The sequence below is a fragment of the Larimichthys crocea genome, chromosome XVI, assembly GCF_000972845.2.
Source record: "Larimichthys crocea isolate SSNF chromosome XVI, L_crocea_2.0, whole genome shotgun sequence".
NCBI lineage: Eukaryota > Metazoa > Chordata > Actinopteri > Sciaenidae > Larimichthys > Larimichthys crocea.
This window is the reverse complement of record NC_040026.1, coordinates 8,317,085-8,331,209: the sequence shown is the minus strand read 5'-3', so window position 1 is coordinate 8,331,209 and position 14,125 is coordinate 8,317,085. Positions and strand designations below refer to the sequence as shown.

The window sequence follows — 14,125 nt, the reverse complement described above, 5'->3', positions numbered from 1 at the left end:
TGGTAGCCCTAATTTTATAATCCTATTCTATTTTATTAATTTTATTTCTAAAATACCACTTCAAAAGTTTTGTGACCGCCACAACTTGAAATGAATGAAACAGACAACTGTCAATCCAATCACATACTGATTACTAAAAGAGGTCCAGCTGCTGCTCAGGTGAAACATTTCAACTCAGCTCTGAGCTTTTCGCCTCACTGGGAGGTTTTCAGGTGAGGCCTTATTCAGTGTTATGGAATGTTATGGTGTATTTTAATTTTGTTAGTCATAGTAACTTGGTATTGACGTATAAACACAAAGAGAGCCAAGGCTTTGTGCATGGGAGGTAGTAACCTTTTGATAGAGAAACTGATACAGTCCATTGAATGTTAGCGCAGCAACATGAATTAACATTTTTTTTCAGGACGCCTCTCTTAAAAGGTCTAAACCTTTGGAATATTGGAAACTAAGATACCTCTACAAGGGGGCAAAATTGAATTTGTTCATCAGTTTACCTGCCATAAAGTTCATGTCCTTGTTATTGTTTTGGAAAAGCCGCAGCCCTGCTGTTTTTTGTTTTGCAAAAAGGTAGTGTGTATGCTTCGCTTTGGGTAATGCGGTGTGTTGGACCGTGTGAGGACAAGATAAAGAACAGAAAACCAGTTGTGTTGTATTGTCACAGGCGTGGAGTGCCTAAGCATAGGTAACTAAAATAAACATTACTTGGTATGAAGACATTTTGCATGCCAAAAAAATTCTCATTGTGATGCAAAAAGTTCCCATTAATTGAAGAAGACTTTGTGCCTGGCACACAAACAGCACAGGCAAGAAAGAAGACAATTAACTTGTCAAGTAGGAGGAAGTTGTAGTGGCTTACAAAGTGATGATCCCTACCAGTTGAACTGATTCCAACTCACCTGTGAATCTCACAATATTTACAGCTGCCCTTTGGTTTAACTCTAATCCAAAATTAACTTCACCAAGTTTAATGAAACCTGTGGCAGTATTTTTTTCCCCCCTGTAATCCTGCTGACAACAAAGTGCACCAAAAACATAAGGCAACATAAGTTTTTTTTTTTTTTTCCTTCCAAACAGCAAAACCACATTGGCATGTCTCACCCACGCCTTCAAGAGATTTGACAAGTTGAGCAGCTGAAATTTAATCAGAGGTAAATGACACAAACTGCACTGACCCAGAAGTACAGTGCAGTGTCACGTTACTGTGTTTTATGGTCAACATTGCTCAATGACTTAAGCTCGAAGCGTGGTCAGTCATTCAACAATCCAGTGTCTAAAACCTCTCATATCAGTTTACAGAACAACCTGTTAATTAAAAGCTTAGTCTAGCGGGGTCCAAAAAGCAAAGTAAAGCAACTGGAGAGCAATCCAGTTGCAAATAATATCTTTAATCTGAATTGTGGTTCGGGCTGTTTTGTCTTTTAGTCTATTGTTGCTGAAGGTATCGGTTTGCACTTCCGTCCTGTTCAAACTGGCTGTTTTAGGGTTGTCTGTAAGGTAATCCTGTGATGAAGTTTACAGGAGTATCTGCTGGAACCTTTGGTCTGGTAATTTAGAGTCTGAAGATTTAAATATAATAGTTAATTAACACAGCTGTATAAGTAAAATTCCTCCTCCTGTGAGCACCCAGATATGGATGCTGGTATAGAAACTCACAATATAGAAAAATTTGTAATAATATAAAATATACTCAAAGTTCTAATTGTTAACACAGTACATTAATAGATACTTAAATGCCTTAATTGCTTAGAACTACATGTGTCTTATAATGTGTTTCTTTTTTCATATACTGCTTTTTTAAATGATAATGATGTATCCAAATAATGCTTTTGAATTAAGGTTAAACAGCGACAAAATTTCACCCCTTATATAACGCTGTGTATAGAGTGCTGTGTCATGGAAATTGATTCATTTAGCTGTAAACTTTGATGTGTAAACACCTAGATTTTCTTGGGATTTGCTTGGTCCAAACACCACTATTTTGATTGCAATGGCCTGAAGGAAGAGCTCTGTAGTCACATTACATGTCCCACATAGGTCTTGGTTATGTATCCACAAAAGGCCCCTCACCCATTTCCATGACCCTCCAATGTCATTGACTTGAAACATATTGGGACACTTCTCCAGCTTCTCCTCACTTACAGACACATTTGGGAATGGACACACGTTTTTAATGTGACACCTTAATTAACATACCTTTTTATTTTAGGGACTTCAAGCTCAGACAGTAAGGTAAGAATTTGATAAACTTTAACACAATTGTTTTTTTTTTTTTTTTTGGACATTTCAAGTCCTTAGCTGATGATGTTACTTTGTCATCTGCTATCAGTTCCTTCCATATTATATAAAACCAGATTTGCAACCAATCAACATCACAAATCTTTTGATCTAAATGGGATTTCACTAGTAGGTAGTACACAGTAGTGAGCCTGTTAAAATTAATGGATGGTATAGAGCGGTTTCCTCTATCTCAAAACTTGGTAACTTCATAAATGAAAAAGCTAATCAAATTATCTAGTTAATAGGCTTCCTTCTCCTCATGCAGATGCATTTCTCCTCACTTGTGCTGTGTCTGACTTTAGGAGCTTTGTTGAAAGATGGTGAGTAAAAATACATTTATCTCTATGATTCCTGTGATATATTCCATTCCTTTTTTTTAGTCAGATATAAGATTATTTAGGATGTAAGCTGCCAAATTTCTCACATTTAAACCCAGTAAAATGGATCCAATACGCAAAATTAACAAAGTTGAGAAAAAGAGCGTTGCTTAAAGCTGTCCACCATACTGCATGATCCATGGTGTCTTTATTTTGGTGTTTAATCTGATCTTTTACTTAAAATTAGCAATCCATCAATCTTGAAATACCCCATGAAGGTACTGCATTCAGATTCTACAGTATAAAGTACAGACACATTTAAAAAATATATATTCTTTAGTATTTCACTGCTGTAGCTGATCAAGGTCAGAACAGATAAATGCATTTCAGTCATTGAGCTCAGTGCTTCTCAAGCTAGTGCTCAGGTCACAATATAAAATGAGAGCAGTATTTTTGTTGTTGTTGTTGCCTAATCTAGCTTTTTGTGTCAAATGTGTGGTAATTTGATGTCTTTGGACCTCAAACTGTTAGAAAACTATATGAGGAGTTTAGAAGGGAACATTTCTCTCTAACAACTTAGCAATGCTTCTTTAGCAATGCATTGTATTTTTTTTAAATCTTTTAAAGTTACAATAATTGTTGGGAAGTAAAAAGTGCATCTCTCTCTGAATCTTTTGAAAGTATAAAGCAGCAGGAAAAGGAATGCAACCAAGATAGGTACCTTAGTAAATGTACTTATCGTCAGTCACACCCAGTCCCAGTATTCCTCAGACAGAGTAGCATTTCCTCATGCTAATACTAATAAAGTCTCATATACTGAAGTATGTCTGCTATATTTCAGTTTCAGCTACTGGAAGTGAATGGTGCTACACTGGCTGCGGTAAGTAAGGACAGATGTCTGATTGATTTGGATCAAACCATCATTAGTCTGTTAGTTTGTGGTATTAAAAAAAACAACAACTCTTATTTTCAAAGTTAATACTCCGGGCTACTGGGAAGACCTCGAGGGTTCTTACTGTGGAGGAAAAAGGCAGTCCCCTATTGATATAGACACCAGCATGGTTCAGACTGACCCAAAACTGCTTAACTTTACCTTTGTCAACTTCACGTCTCAGCATGTCATTAAGACCATCGTTTATGATGGACACACAGGTACGCAAACTCAGACTTCCACGTTCTTTTTTTGTTCTACAATTTAGTTTCTGTTTTTGTATCACAAGTGTAGTAGGTGCACAACAAGGACATGATTTAACTTCCGTATTCTTGGACTGTAACTACATGCTCTTCCATCCATAGTGAAATGCAAATTGAAGGAACATGAAGTTGAAGTAAGTGGAGGTGGACTTGATGAAACATATTCTACACTTCAGTTTCACTTCCACTGGGGTCATACAGAACATCATCCTGGATCTGAGCACAAGATTAATGGTTACCGTTATCCAATGGAGGTACAGTATTGTTTACTGGCATTCACTATAAACAACATGCCTCTATTCTATAGCCTGTGCTTCTTATTTTACCTTACTTTGTCTACTCAATCCATGCCATCTTTTTTAGATGCACATTGTCAGTCTGAAGAAAGGTCTTACTGTGGACGAGGCTGTAAAGGACTCCACGGGAATTGCAGTTCTTGGATTTTTCATAAATGTATGTCCTACACTTCAAATTACTATCCCAAAAAATAATTGAAATGTTTACATTTTTCCAGAATTTCAACTTGCTTGTTGGAAATATCATTTAAGAAGTATAGGAGTAAATGTACGAAATTAAATTTTCACGTTATCAAACTAATTTTGCAAGTGTAATTATAATGCCTTTTCTTATTAAAGGCAACAGAAGATGGGCATGCAACAGGACCATGGAGCATGCTCACATCTTACCTGTCAAACAAAACTGGTATTTTGGCCTCTCATTACACTAAGATCTTATGTGTGCTTTGAAGTGCTTGAGCTCTAGGACAAAATGCATTGTAGGTATAAAATTGTTTGTCAGGTATGGAACACGCACCTGTGTGTGGGTGTGTGTGGGTGTGGGTGTGTGGATGCCAAGTCATAAGTTACAGGGCTCTCACAGGTTCTTGGCAGCAGTGTAAATATAAGTAGCACAGGCAGTCCGACTGCAAATCAAGCAACTTCCATATTATCACATCTTGTTTTGTTTCTTGCATCTTCACAGATATTGAGCCTCAAATAAATCTCAACCTCTCTATCAATGACCTAATTGGAAATGTAGACCTCACAAAATACTACCGATACATGGGATCCCTAACCACCCCCAAGTGCAACGAAGCAGTCGTGTGGACAGTCTTTCATGAACCAATTAACCTCCACAAAGATCTGGTGAGTTGGGCGGCCTGGAGACCTTTCTTTTGCAGGATAAGAGGAGGACGGGCCATGTTTTGTGGAAGGACAATTAAAAAGCCAAGTGATAAAACAGAGAATACAATAAAAGCTATGAGTAGAGTCTAAAATAGTACTCCTCTTTAAAACATACTTTTTGCCTACTGCCATCACCACACATCTAACTAGGTTGACCAATCTTGAGTTGTGTGAGGAAATACTAAGTGTGACGCTTTGTATTTCTGACTGTCTGTCTGTTTTTGGTCATATGTCATTCTTTGGTCACACTGTACAACAGAGGAAAGTCTGGTGACCTCTGGCAGCCACTGATTCATGCAGCGCCACCAGTTTCAGTACAGACAGGACATGCTGGTATCTGGTTTGATAAATACTTATCTTCTGTTGACTTTAACAACAAGATGAACTGTTGAGCAAATTCCAGGTGACTGTTGAAAGCATCCGAGTTATTTTAAAATGACACATCTTTCTCAAGTGATCTCTCACTGTTCATTTATCTACTGACAGCTGCCATCACTCATATAGTAGAATGCACGTATTCCTGGTTCGCTGTGTCTGTTGGCTCTGTGGGTACATGACCTTAACTGACTGAGCGTCACGCAAATGAGTGGGAAATGTGCAGTTGTGTGTGTGTGTGTGTGTGTGTGTGTGTGTGTGTTTGACTTCTCCATAATCTGGTCAAGGCGAACTAAAAACTCACTGACTGTTATCTGGCCGGACAGGAACATTTAATGCCGGCAGTTGTCCCAGCTGTGCTTCCTGAACATTTTTTCTCATCGGTGTGTCTATATGCGTGCTTCTATTATATTACATTTAAATATATGTGTATCACTCAAAACACGACAGTTGCTAAAATATGAGTTGCTAAAATATGATCCACTTTCACCACAATAAATCAAAAAGTTGATGGGGTGTGACTTAAAGTATTATACACTTCTCACGGCCTGGAGCCCATACAGTAGGCATTCCAAATTTTCAAGCAACTCTTATTTTGAAAGTCAAGAAATTACGCTAATTTACTGACATCTCATATTTACAGTTTTATGATTACAGGTGTCAGGGAGTACTCATGTATATGTATAAAGCTCTAGAGAGAAGACATAAAGACACAAATAAATTGCCTTAAGTTATGTCACTGAAGTCATTGTCAGTTGCAGTATTGGGATACACTGGCCATTACTAGCATAACACACCCACTGACTCATGTCTGGGTGATGAATGCAACTTGAATAATAGCCCACATCATGAAACTGGTTATCTGCCTGACTGCCGTTTCCAGCTAAAAGACGTATGTTGATGAGAATCATGAATGACGTACTGAGATGTGATAAAAATGCGTGATGGTACCTGCAGGACAAATTGTTTGCAGCAACAATTAAGATCGAAATGTAAAGAATACAATCACATAACTTAAATCTAAAAAGCTTTAAAAAAAACAAACAAACTAGAAAGTAGTTGTAGTTGTGGCTCAATAAGTGTGAAAAGCCTCTGCTACAGTGTCTTTAAGGCTCTGGTGTCCTATCAATTGCTTTTTACTATCGCCCCAACCCCAGAGAGTTATTAATACTTCATTTAATACTTTTTTTTTTGTCAGATTGTGAACAAACTATTGTGAGAATGTGCATGTAAATACAGTATATCGTTTTTATTTGACATGTTTTGATAAAATGCTCTGAAGTGAACCTGCTGCAGCAAACCAGGCAGCAAAAACAAAACCTATCAATAAACAGATCTGGGAACTAATGAGGACCTAGTTTTTCTAGTTCTTTTTTTTTTTTTTTTTTTTTTTTTTAAGGGCTTAGTGACAGCACGAATAGTTTTGGCAAGGTTGTGCGTTATCTTCATTGTGCTGTCATCAAACTATGGGATGTCAACATCAAAGGAGCCAATCAACTCATCTGTCTGTGCTTCTACTCATTCTACTCATTCGTTATTTGTAACCACTTATCCTCATCAGGGTCACGTTGGGTCTATCCCAGCTGACTTGGGGTGAGAAGTGCAGCAAGTTCCCAGCTCATCACAGGGCACATAGACTAAAACAACCACTCACACCTACGGGAAATTTAGAGTCCCCAATTAACTTAAGTGCCAAGGCTCAAACCAAGAGCCTCCTTACTGATGTCTACTACTGTTCATTAGCAATTTTAAAATTAATTTTTGTCAGTAACATCACTGGATCTGTTGCTATGTTTTACAGATTCAGCTGTTTCCCATGAAGACCGGACTCCCCATCGCTTATCGGCCTACGCAACAACTTAATACACGCCAAGTATTTGCTTCCCCTCCTTTATCTCAACACGGTGAGTTGGAAAATCACACATAGACTTTATGATAAAACATGTAACAATATAATAAATAAACTGTTCGGGTTTTGTTTTTCTTTTAGCTCCATGGTGCTATGAAGCTCATGGAAAGTGTGGTATGTATATACAAATCAGATGACTGGGCATTTCAGTGCTATTAGAACAGGACTTGGCCATGTCTTGATGTCCTCTCTACCCACAGTGTACAGTCCCTCAAAATGGCACCTTCTGCCTCAATCCCACTGTGGCGGCGATCGCCAGTCACCCATCAACATTGAAAGAAAAAACGCTATGGTGGACAAGAACCTTGGTGGCTTCACCTTTACACATTTTAACGACAAACATGCCATCAAGACGATCACTAACACAGGCCACACAGGTATTAAAGTTTTCTTTCATATCATGGACTGATGCTGCTGAGACTACAAAGAAAAACTAAACCTAAATTTAGGGCTATGATTACAGCTGTGACAAGCAGAACAAATCAGTGGAGAGAAATGCTTTTGAATCCAACACTCAAGGCCCACTAATTGAAAATGCATTTGACTGAGGGCAACAAAATAGTTTCTTTTGTCGTCAACACTTGTTGACCCAGTTGAGTTGCGTGAACCAATACCACAAAACTAAAGTCACGCAACTAAACCAGTGAAAAAGTGCCCTGTGACAAGCCACCAACTGTTAATGAGGCAGAGAGCATAAACAATTCTTTCTGTTGACTGTAATGATAAGAGAACATGTTGGACAAGTTACGTGTGACTGGAAAAAAAAGTACGAGGTATTTATATGTTGCAAAATGACACATGCAATCTTTGATCTCCATGACAAGCATCAGCACTCTGCTGATGGTAAGTAAATTAGGTCTAGTTTTCAAAAAAAATGATCTGCAGCAACTTTATTGACTTTATTATTAATTTAATGGTTCCAGGGTCTCAAAGCAAAAGTTTGGCTGCTTTTCTTTGTTATATTACAAACATACACTTTCGGTTTTGGACTGTTGGTCGGTCAAAACAAATAATTTGATGACTTCCCTTTGTCATCTGGGAAGTTCATCATTTTTGTTGACTAATTAATCAAGGATACATTTAGAAGCTTAAATAATCAAGATTATTAATTCATGATGATGTCCAAAATGACAAATGTACTTTTTTTTTTTTCATTACATTCAGCACATTTCTGTGGGTTTGCATGTGGTATTATTTTTTTATTATTTAGTCCCCCCCCACCTCGGGAAACAAAAAAAAGTCAAATACATTTAAGTCTCAGAAAGCAATTTTCACTTTTCCTTCTGGTCTTGTCTAACTCCAAGTGAAGTGTAAGCTGAAGGAGAATACAGTGGAGGTCTCAGGTGGAGGTTTGGGACACGTCTACTCCACCATTCAGTTCCACTTCCACTGGGGTCTCCCATCACATGACTCCAAGGGCTCAGAGCACACAGTGGATTCACAGAGATACCCGATGGAGGTAGTTATAAGCGTTGAGCCACTGTATTGTTGTTGTGAACTCATTGTTTTTCCAACAGATTTTGCTTTACATATTATTATTTGTGTCTTTGTCCAGCTGCACATAGTGAACAAGAGGAAGGATTTAACTTTGACTCAGGCAGTCGAGACTCATAATGGCCTTGCAGTGCTGGGATTCTTTATTGAGGTAACATGAATCATATTTTGTTTGTAGTTGCAGTTCGTGTGCGAGCATTATTTAATTTCCCCTCAGCATAAAACAGTTAAGTATGATAATTGTTTGTGTACTAACCACAATAACAGTTAACTATAGCAATTACTATAAACTACATACAGTTTGTGTAGGTGTGGTTTGGTATTTCGGAATTTGTAAATGAGAGTATTTGTGCTGTACCCTGTTTGTGAAATACATCAACAGTATGACACGTAACACTGCATACCACATACCAGAGTTTTATCATTAGGGACATGAATGTCTACGGTCTGCTGTCATCACTGAGCATTTTATGCATGTCCCTCCATGTTTTTGTTTTGTTTGAAAGCAAAACATTTCACAAAATGATAAAGCATTGTTATTGTCATGAGAAATCTCATCAGGAAACGGTCCATCAGGCATTATTCATATTGTACGTCAGATACAAAAGCGACAGTATGCATTCTGTATAAATCCTCTACGAAAGGGGCTATTTCAATCTGACTGAATAGTTTTCATAGTGCACATTTAGCTGAGGGAATCACGCTTTCTTTTACCGTATAAATTTGAGAATCTATTTAGACAACAGACTTTTCAAGGTCTATTTTTCCAGGCTAAAGAGATCCCCAAAAGCAGCAGCAGCAGCAGCAGCAGTAGTAGTAGTGGTAGCAGCAGCAGCAGCGGCGGTACAGAACATCAGGGGGTAAGTGGTTTAGCATTTTTAAACCAGCAGATTCTGTTTATCTCTAAACAGTCCTTAAATATTCAGCGTGTTTGTCTCGGTAGACAAATCCAACATCTCATATGGCCTGGACGAATCTGACCAACTACCTTTCATTAATTAAAGAAATCGGTAAGTGCACACTTTTGTTTTGTTGCATATAACATTAAAGAAACAGAATGTGGACTCATGAATGCATCACTACGTCTTCTTTTGCTTCCATGTAGGCAGAGAAGTTACCTTTACAGACGAGATCTCCATCGATGACTTGCTTGGCGATGTGAACCGAGATAGTTACTATCGTTACAATGGCTCCTTAACCACCCCTTCATGTAATGAGGCGGTGGTTTGGACAGTCTTTAAAGAGACTATCAAGGTGGACCAAGCGCTGGTACGTGCTACTCTACTAGTTCAAATGGAAGTTCCCAGTGAGATTTACATGTGAAGCATTGTAGTCATAATTACTAGAACAGGGTCATAAACACCATTCACAATTGGGAATAGCTAGCATATACTTGAATTTAAACTGAAGTATCTGTAATGGTAATTCTTATCCCGTAGAAAGGTCATTATTTCGCTTTGAAATGACTGCTTATATGAAAGGACAATCAAAAGTACAGAAAACAGAGTCAAGAGATATGCTACACTGGTATGCAGTGTTATCTGATGCCATAGTTTGTTTGGCATCCTTCAAGTTCACGTGGTTGCACATCACTGGATTTGAAGTGAAATGATAACTGAGAATACATTGCTGACTTTCACTGTAGTTTCAAGGCATTTTTGTAAAGTAACGGTTTTTGTTTTTTATGAAGACGGCTGTTTTTCTTTGTCAAGAAATCCCATTGAAAAGACAAACACTGCAGTTTTCCTTTCTGAAACTAGCCAAGTTGCCACTGAATTAACACAAAATCATCAAAAGAAAATGTGTATTAGTGCACATTTTTGAGTGCATTGAGAGAACAGTTGGTGGCACCAATTCTCAATTCAGGTTAAAAAGAGTCCACTTAGATCTCAAATGATGCAATACAATGTGGAAATTGAGGTGGGAATATGGCCTTTATGTTTCATATATGTAACATATATAAAATGCTACAGTATGCTTAACCGTGATGAATTGATGTGCATCCTTCATGTAGGCTACATCATGATTTATGTCTGATTTATTTATTTATTTTATTCTTTTTAAAGTTTTTATAAAATGTCCAAAAACAGAGATACACTCTGAGAATAAAAAAAATCTAAAAACGGGTTACAAATATATACTTTAATTGTGATAAAGGCTGAGGTTTTTACCAAAACTGAACTAAAAAGCAGAATGGTGCATTTGTTACTTTTTAAGGCAGATTAACACATTTGGTGTTCTACTGTTTATTCATGGCAGTGAAATCACAGTTTAAGGTGAAATAAAGAATTAACTCAAAATAAATTACAGTTCTAATATTTAATGAAGGAACATATCATATAAACAACAATAGAGCTCTTGCACAGAGAAATAAGCTAAGCTAGATGTTTCCTGCTCCAACACACCTGATTCAAATGAGTGGCTCATCATCAGGCCACTGCAGAGCTTGATGACGAGCTGTATGACTGTTATAATGAATGTTCTCTGTTGTAATCCTATTACGTATGCATGGCGGCCTTCACCACTGCCTGACAAGTTTAACTGGTGCAAGGACATAATTTTCCAAAGAAGTAGCTGTTGTGGTTGACATACATCAAGTGAAAATAATGAATTTAACCCCAATCTGTTCTAAATGATTTTGTTTCTTACCGCCAGATGATGATGTTTCCGAATTCTACAGAGCAGCATGACGTGTTTCGGCCTGTACAGCCTCTTCATAGTAGGAAAATCTACACCACGTATTCAGCATCCATTGCCATTGCCCCAGTTCCCATCATACTGTTTATGGTGCTGGCAAGTCTCTGGGCCTTTTTCATATGATCTGCATTTGTGACAAGGTTAGCTTATTGGGACTAGTGTGAAGACTAAAATATATTGCACTAATGATTTGTTTTGCACTGCTCGCATTATCAATATCCAAAATGTATTTATCAGAATGTATCCAGTATTCATTAGAAAAATACTTGGTTACTTTTCATTGGATTTGTGACATACATACTTCTCAAACTAGTCATATCCCTTTTTGCTTTGCTTAATCAAAACGTGTGCAGTATAATATAAGATACCTAAATCTCAGATGAATTAAGACTTTTTCTACTAAACTACACCACTATTGCAGTTGTTAACCACAAAATAAATTATTTGATAATTATTATTGTGTGTACTATTATAACCACTGAAAGCTAAAAAATAAATAATTCATGTTGTTTGAAAGTGAGTTCTTGAATTGTCACTATTTGTTTGTTGTTTCTTCTATCCAGTTGCAGACTGAAAGATATCAATGTACAACTCCGTTTGTCTTTATATTTATCAGTCGTCAGTGCCATAACGTAAGGGCCTGATATTAAACGTATTTCTTGACATTACTGAATTTATTAGACAAGGTTAAAGAGCTCCAAAGCAACCAGTAAAAGAAACTGGGTATGGATTTCAATTAAACGTTTACTTCCCTGACCTTTAGAACTGGAGATATATTAAATAGCACTAAATATTTTAGCCTTCTTTCAGGCAATGTGACTCTAAATGAGAAAATACCACCTGATCTGGTATACACTGTCACTCAAGATTTAAAACTCTCAATCAATAATCCAGATCAGCCAAAATATAAAAGGTCGTACAGTAAAGGCACTTTTACTTAACGAACACCATAGGTTTCATAAAAGGCCAAGGCACAAACTTGAAATCTACCCAAGACAGAAAATGCCAGTCTTGCTAAAGAATGGATGGATGGACTAGCATGCATGCCAGTCATTACTGTGCTGTTCTCTCAGGGTGACCTAATATAATAACCACTTTTTGCATATAATTAGTGGACAAAGTTTCTGGGTTGGAGATGTAATGGCAGTGCTGAAGTACATTCCTTCTGTTCTACAGTCTCATTTTGAATGAAGGATTAGAAGGAAGGTATGCTTTAGGGCGTTGCTACCTTGGACTGACAAGTCATTGTCAATCAATGTCAATCAAATATTATTAGAGGTTCTGTTACTGCGTTGTTTTTCTTCCCATAAATGTTCAGGCATCGGCCATATTGACAAAATCTTAAGCTTTCCAAATCGGTTAAACCAATGGGTAATGTCATGTTTGATAAATACTTGATAATAACAGTGCTTTAAAATGAGAAAACATAAATAATGTTATTGCCTTTGCTTCCCTTATTGCTCATAAGAGAATTCTTTTACTGTGGAAGGCTCCTCAACCACCATCAATCAAAGTCTGGTTACATAATATTTTAAGTCTCCTGAAATTGAAGAAGACCAAATTCTCACTCAGAGGCTCATCTGACAGGTTTTATACTCACTGGAAACCACTACTTGACTATCTAGATGGTCTGCCAGCTCGGGAAGTTTCTTCGTAAAAATACATTGTACGGCCATGTATGAACCCGCACTAGCACCATTTGTTTTATTATTTATTTATTTTTGTAAGTGTGCATTTGTCATTTTATTAATTTTATGATATTTCACATGTGTGTAACTATACCTACTTGTTTGTACTATACTTTAATTATGTAAGAAGACCAGGGGGAGGGGGGTTGTTCATTCAAGTTCTTAAAATGTTTTGAAAGAAAAATTGTATCCTTGTATGCACTGTCAATGTCTCTGTTTTACAATTGATAAATAAAAGTTATATATAAAAAAAGAGAAAACATAGCATCTGACACATAAAACTACATTAGATCAAATGTGCTGGAAAATGCTAGCTAATTGTTCTAGCGAGCAGCGTTTTTGTCAGTTTCTGCTGTTGTGGTGTTGGAGACCAAACATTAAAATATTAACATCTATTTAGCAAACTACTGTGATACTTAACTGCTATGTATGTCCTTTGCTCATCTTGAGCCGTTCATCCAGTGAACTTTACACTTGGCAGGTGTATTGCTGAGCACCCAAGGAAGTACAGTGTCAAATTTGGTGCAGTTTACATAACTGGGCTGTCTTACTTCAAAGGCTTATTTTCTAAAAGAAATGGCAATTTCATTAATAATACCTCTAGTTAACTATTGAAATCGTTCAGAGCACATTCAAGAGGTTCAAGGAAGTTTGCACAGGAGTATTTGTATAGGAGTATAAGTGGCATACGTCATTTACTATGCTATTTTAAACCACACAAGGAACAATCACGCCCTCATTGTGACGAGGAAACAAAGTACCATTAATCTTTGTGAAAAAGTACGCTCTTTCGTCAACAGGATGAGTTCTTGAGAAAAAACGCAAGCAGTCATATCACGGTTCTCGTGGGCAGCACCTGGATGGCAAACAATCGACCTGTTCAGAACAGGAACATGACTTCACTTCAATCGAAGAATTGGCAGTGGTGAAGAATCATGCACTGCATATCAGAAACTGTGGTGAGCAACAGGGAGCACCCCAGGGCACCAT

The 14,125-nt window shown here is 37.3% G+C and overlaps 1 protein-coding gene across 1 annotated transcript; it reads left to right on the top strand.

Moving 5' to 3' along the window:
- Nucleotides 1-115: 115 nt before the first annotated feature.
- LOC104935555 (carbonic anhydrase 4) lies at nt 116-11,967 on the top strand. Its single transcript, XM_027289085.1, has 18 exons — nt 116-212; nt 2,207-2,229; nt 2,543-2,597; nt 3,436-3,474; nt 3,570-3,746; nt 3,891-4,042; nt 4,152-4,241; nt 4,424-4,490; nt 4,770-4,933; nt 7,149-7,251; nt 7,338-7,370; nt 7,457-7,633; nt 8,561-8,715; nt 8,812-8,901; nt 9,521-9,610; nt 9,694-9,760; nt 9,856-10,019; nt 11,406-11,967. The coding sequence occupies exons 3-18, from the start codon at nt 2,543-2,545 to the stop codon at nt 11,568-11,570; spliced, it is 1,788 nt and encodes a 595-aa protein (XP_027144886.1). The 5' UTR covers nt 116-212; nt 2,207-2,229; the 3' UTR covers nt 11,571-11,967.
- Nucleotides 11,968-14,125: the final 2,158 nt, after the last annotated feature.

Excerpts from the sequence above, each read along its gene's own strand:
- LOC104935555 (XM_027289085.1), top strand. The coding sequence starts at position 2,543 with ATGCATTTCTCCTCACTTGTGCTGTGTCTGACTTTAGGAGCTTTGTTG. Across the intron at positions 7,252-7,337 it reads CCCTCCTTTATCTCAACACG|CTCCATGGTGCTATGAAGCT; the intron begins GTGAGTTGGAAA and ends TTTTTCTTTTAG. Across the intron at positions 9,761-9,855 it reads TTCATTAATTAAAGAAATCG|GCAGAGAAGTTACCTTTACA; the intron begins GTAAGTGCACAC and ends GCTTCCATGTAG.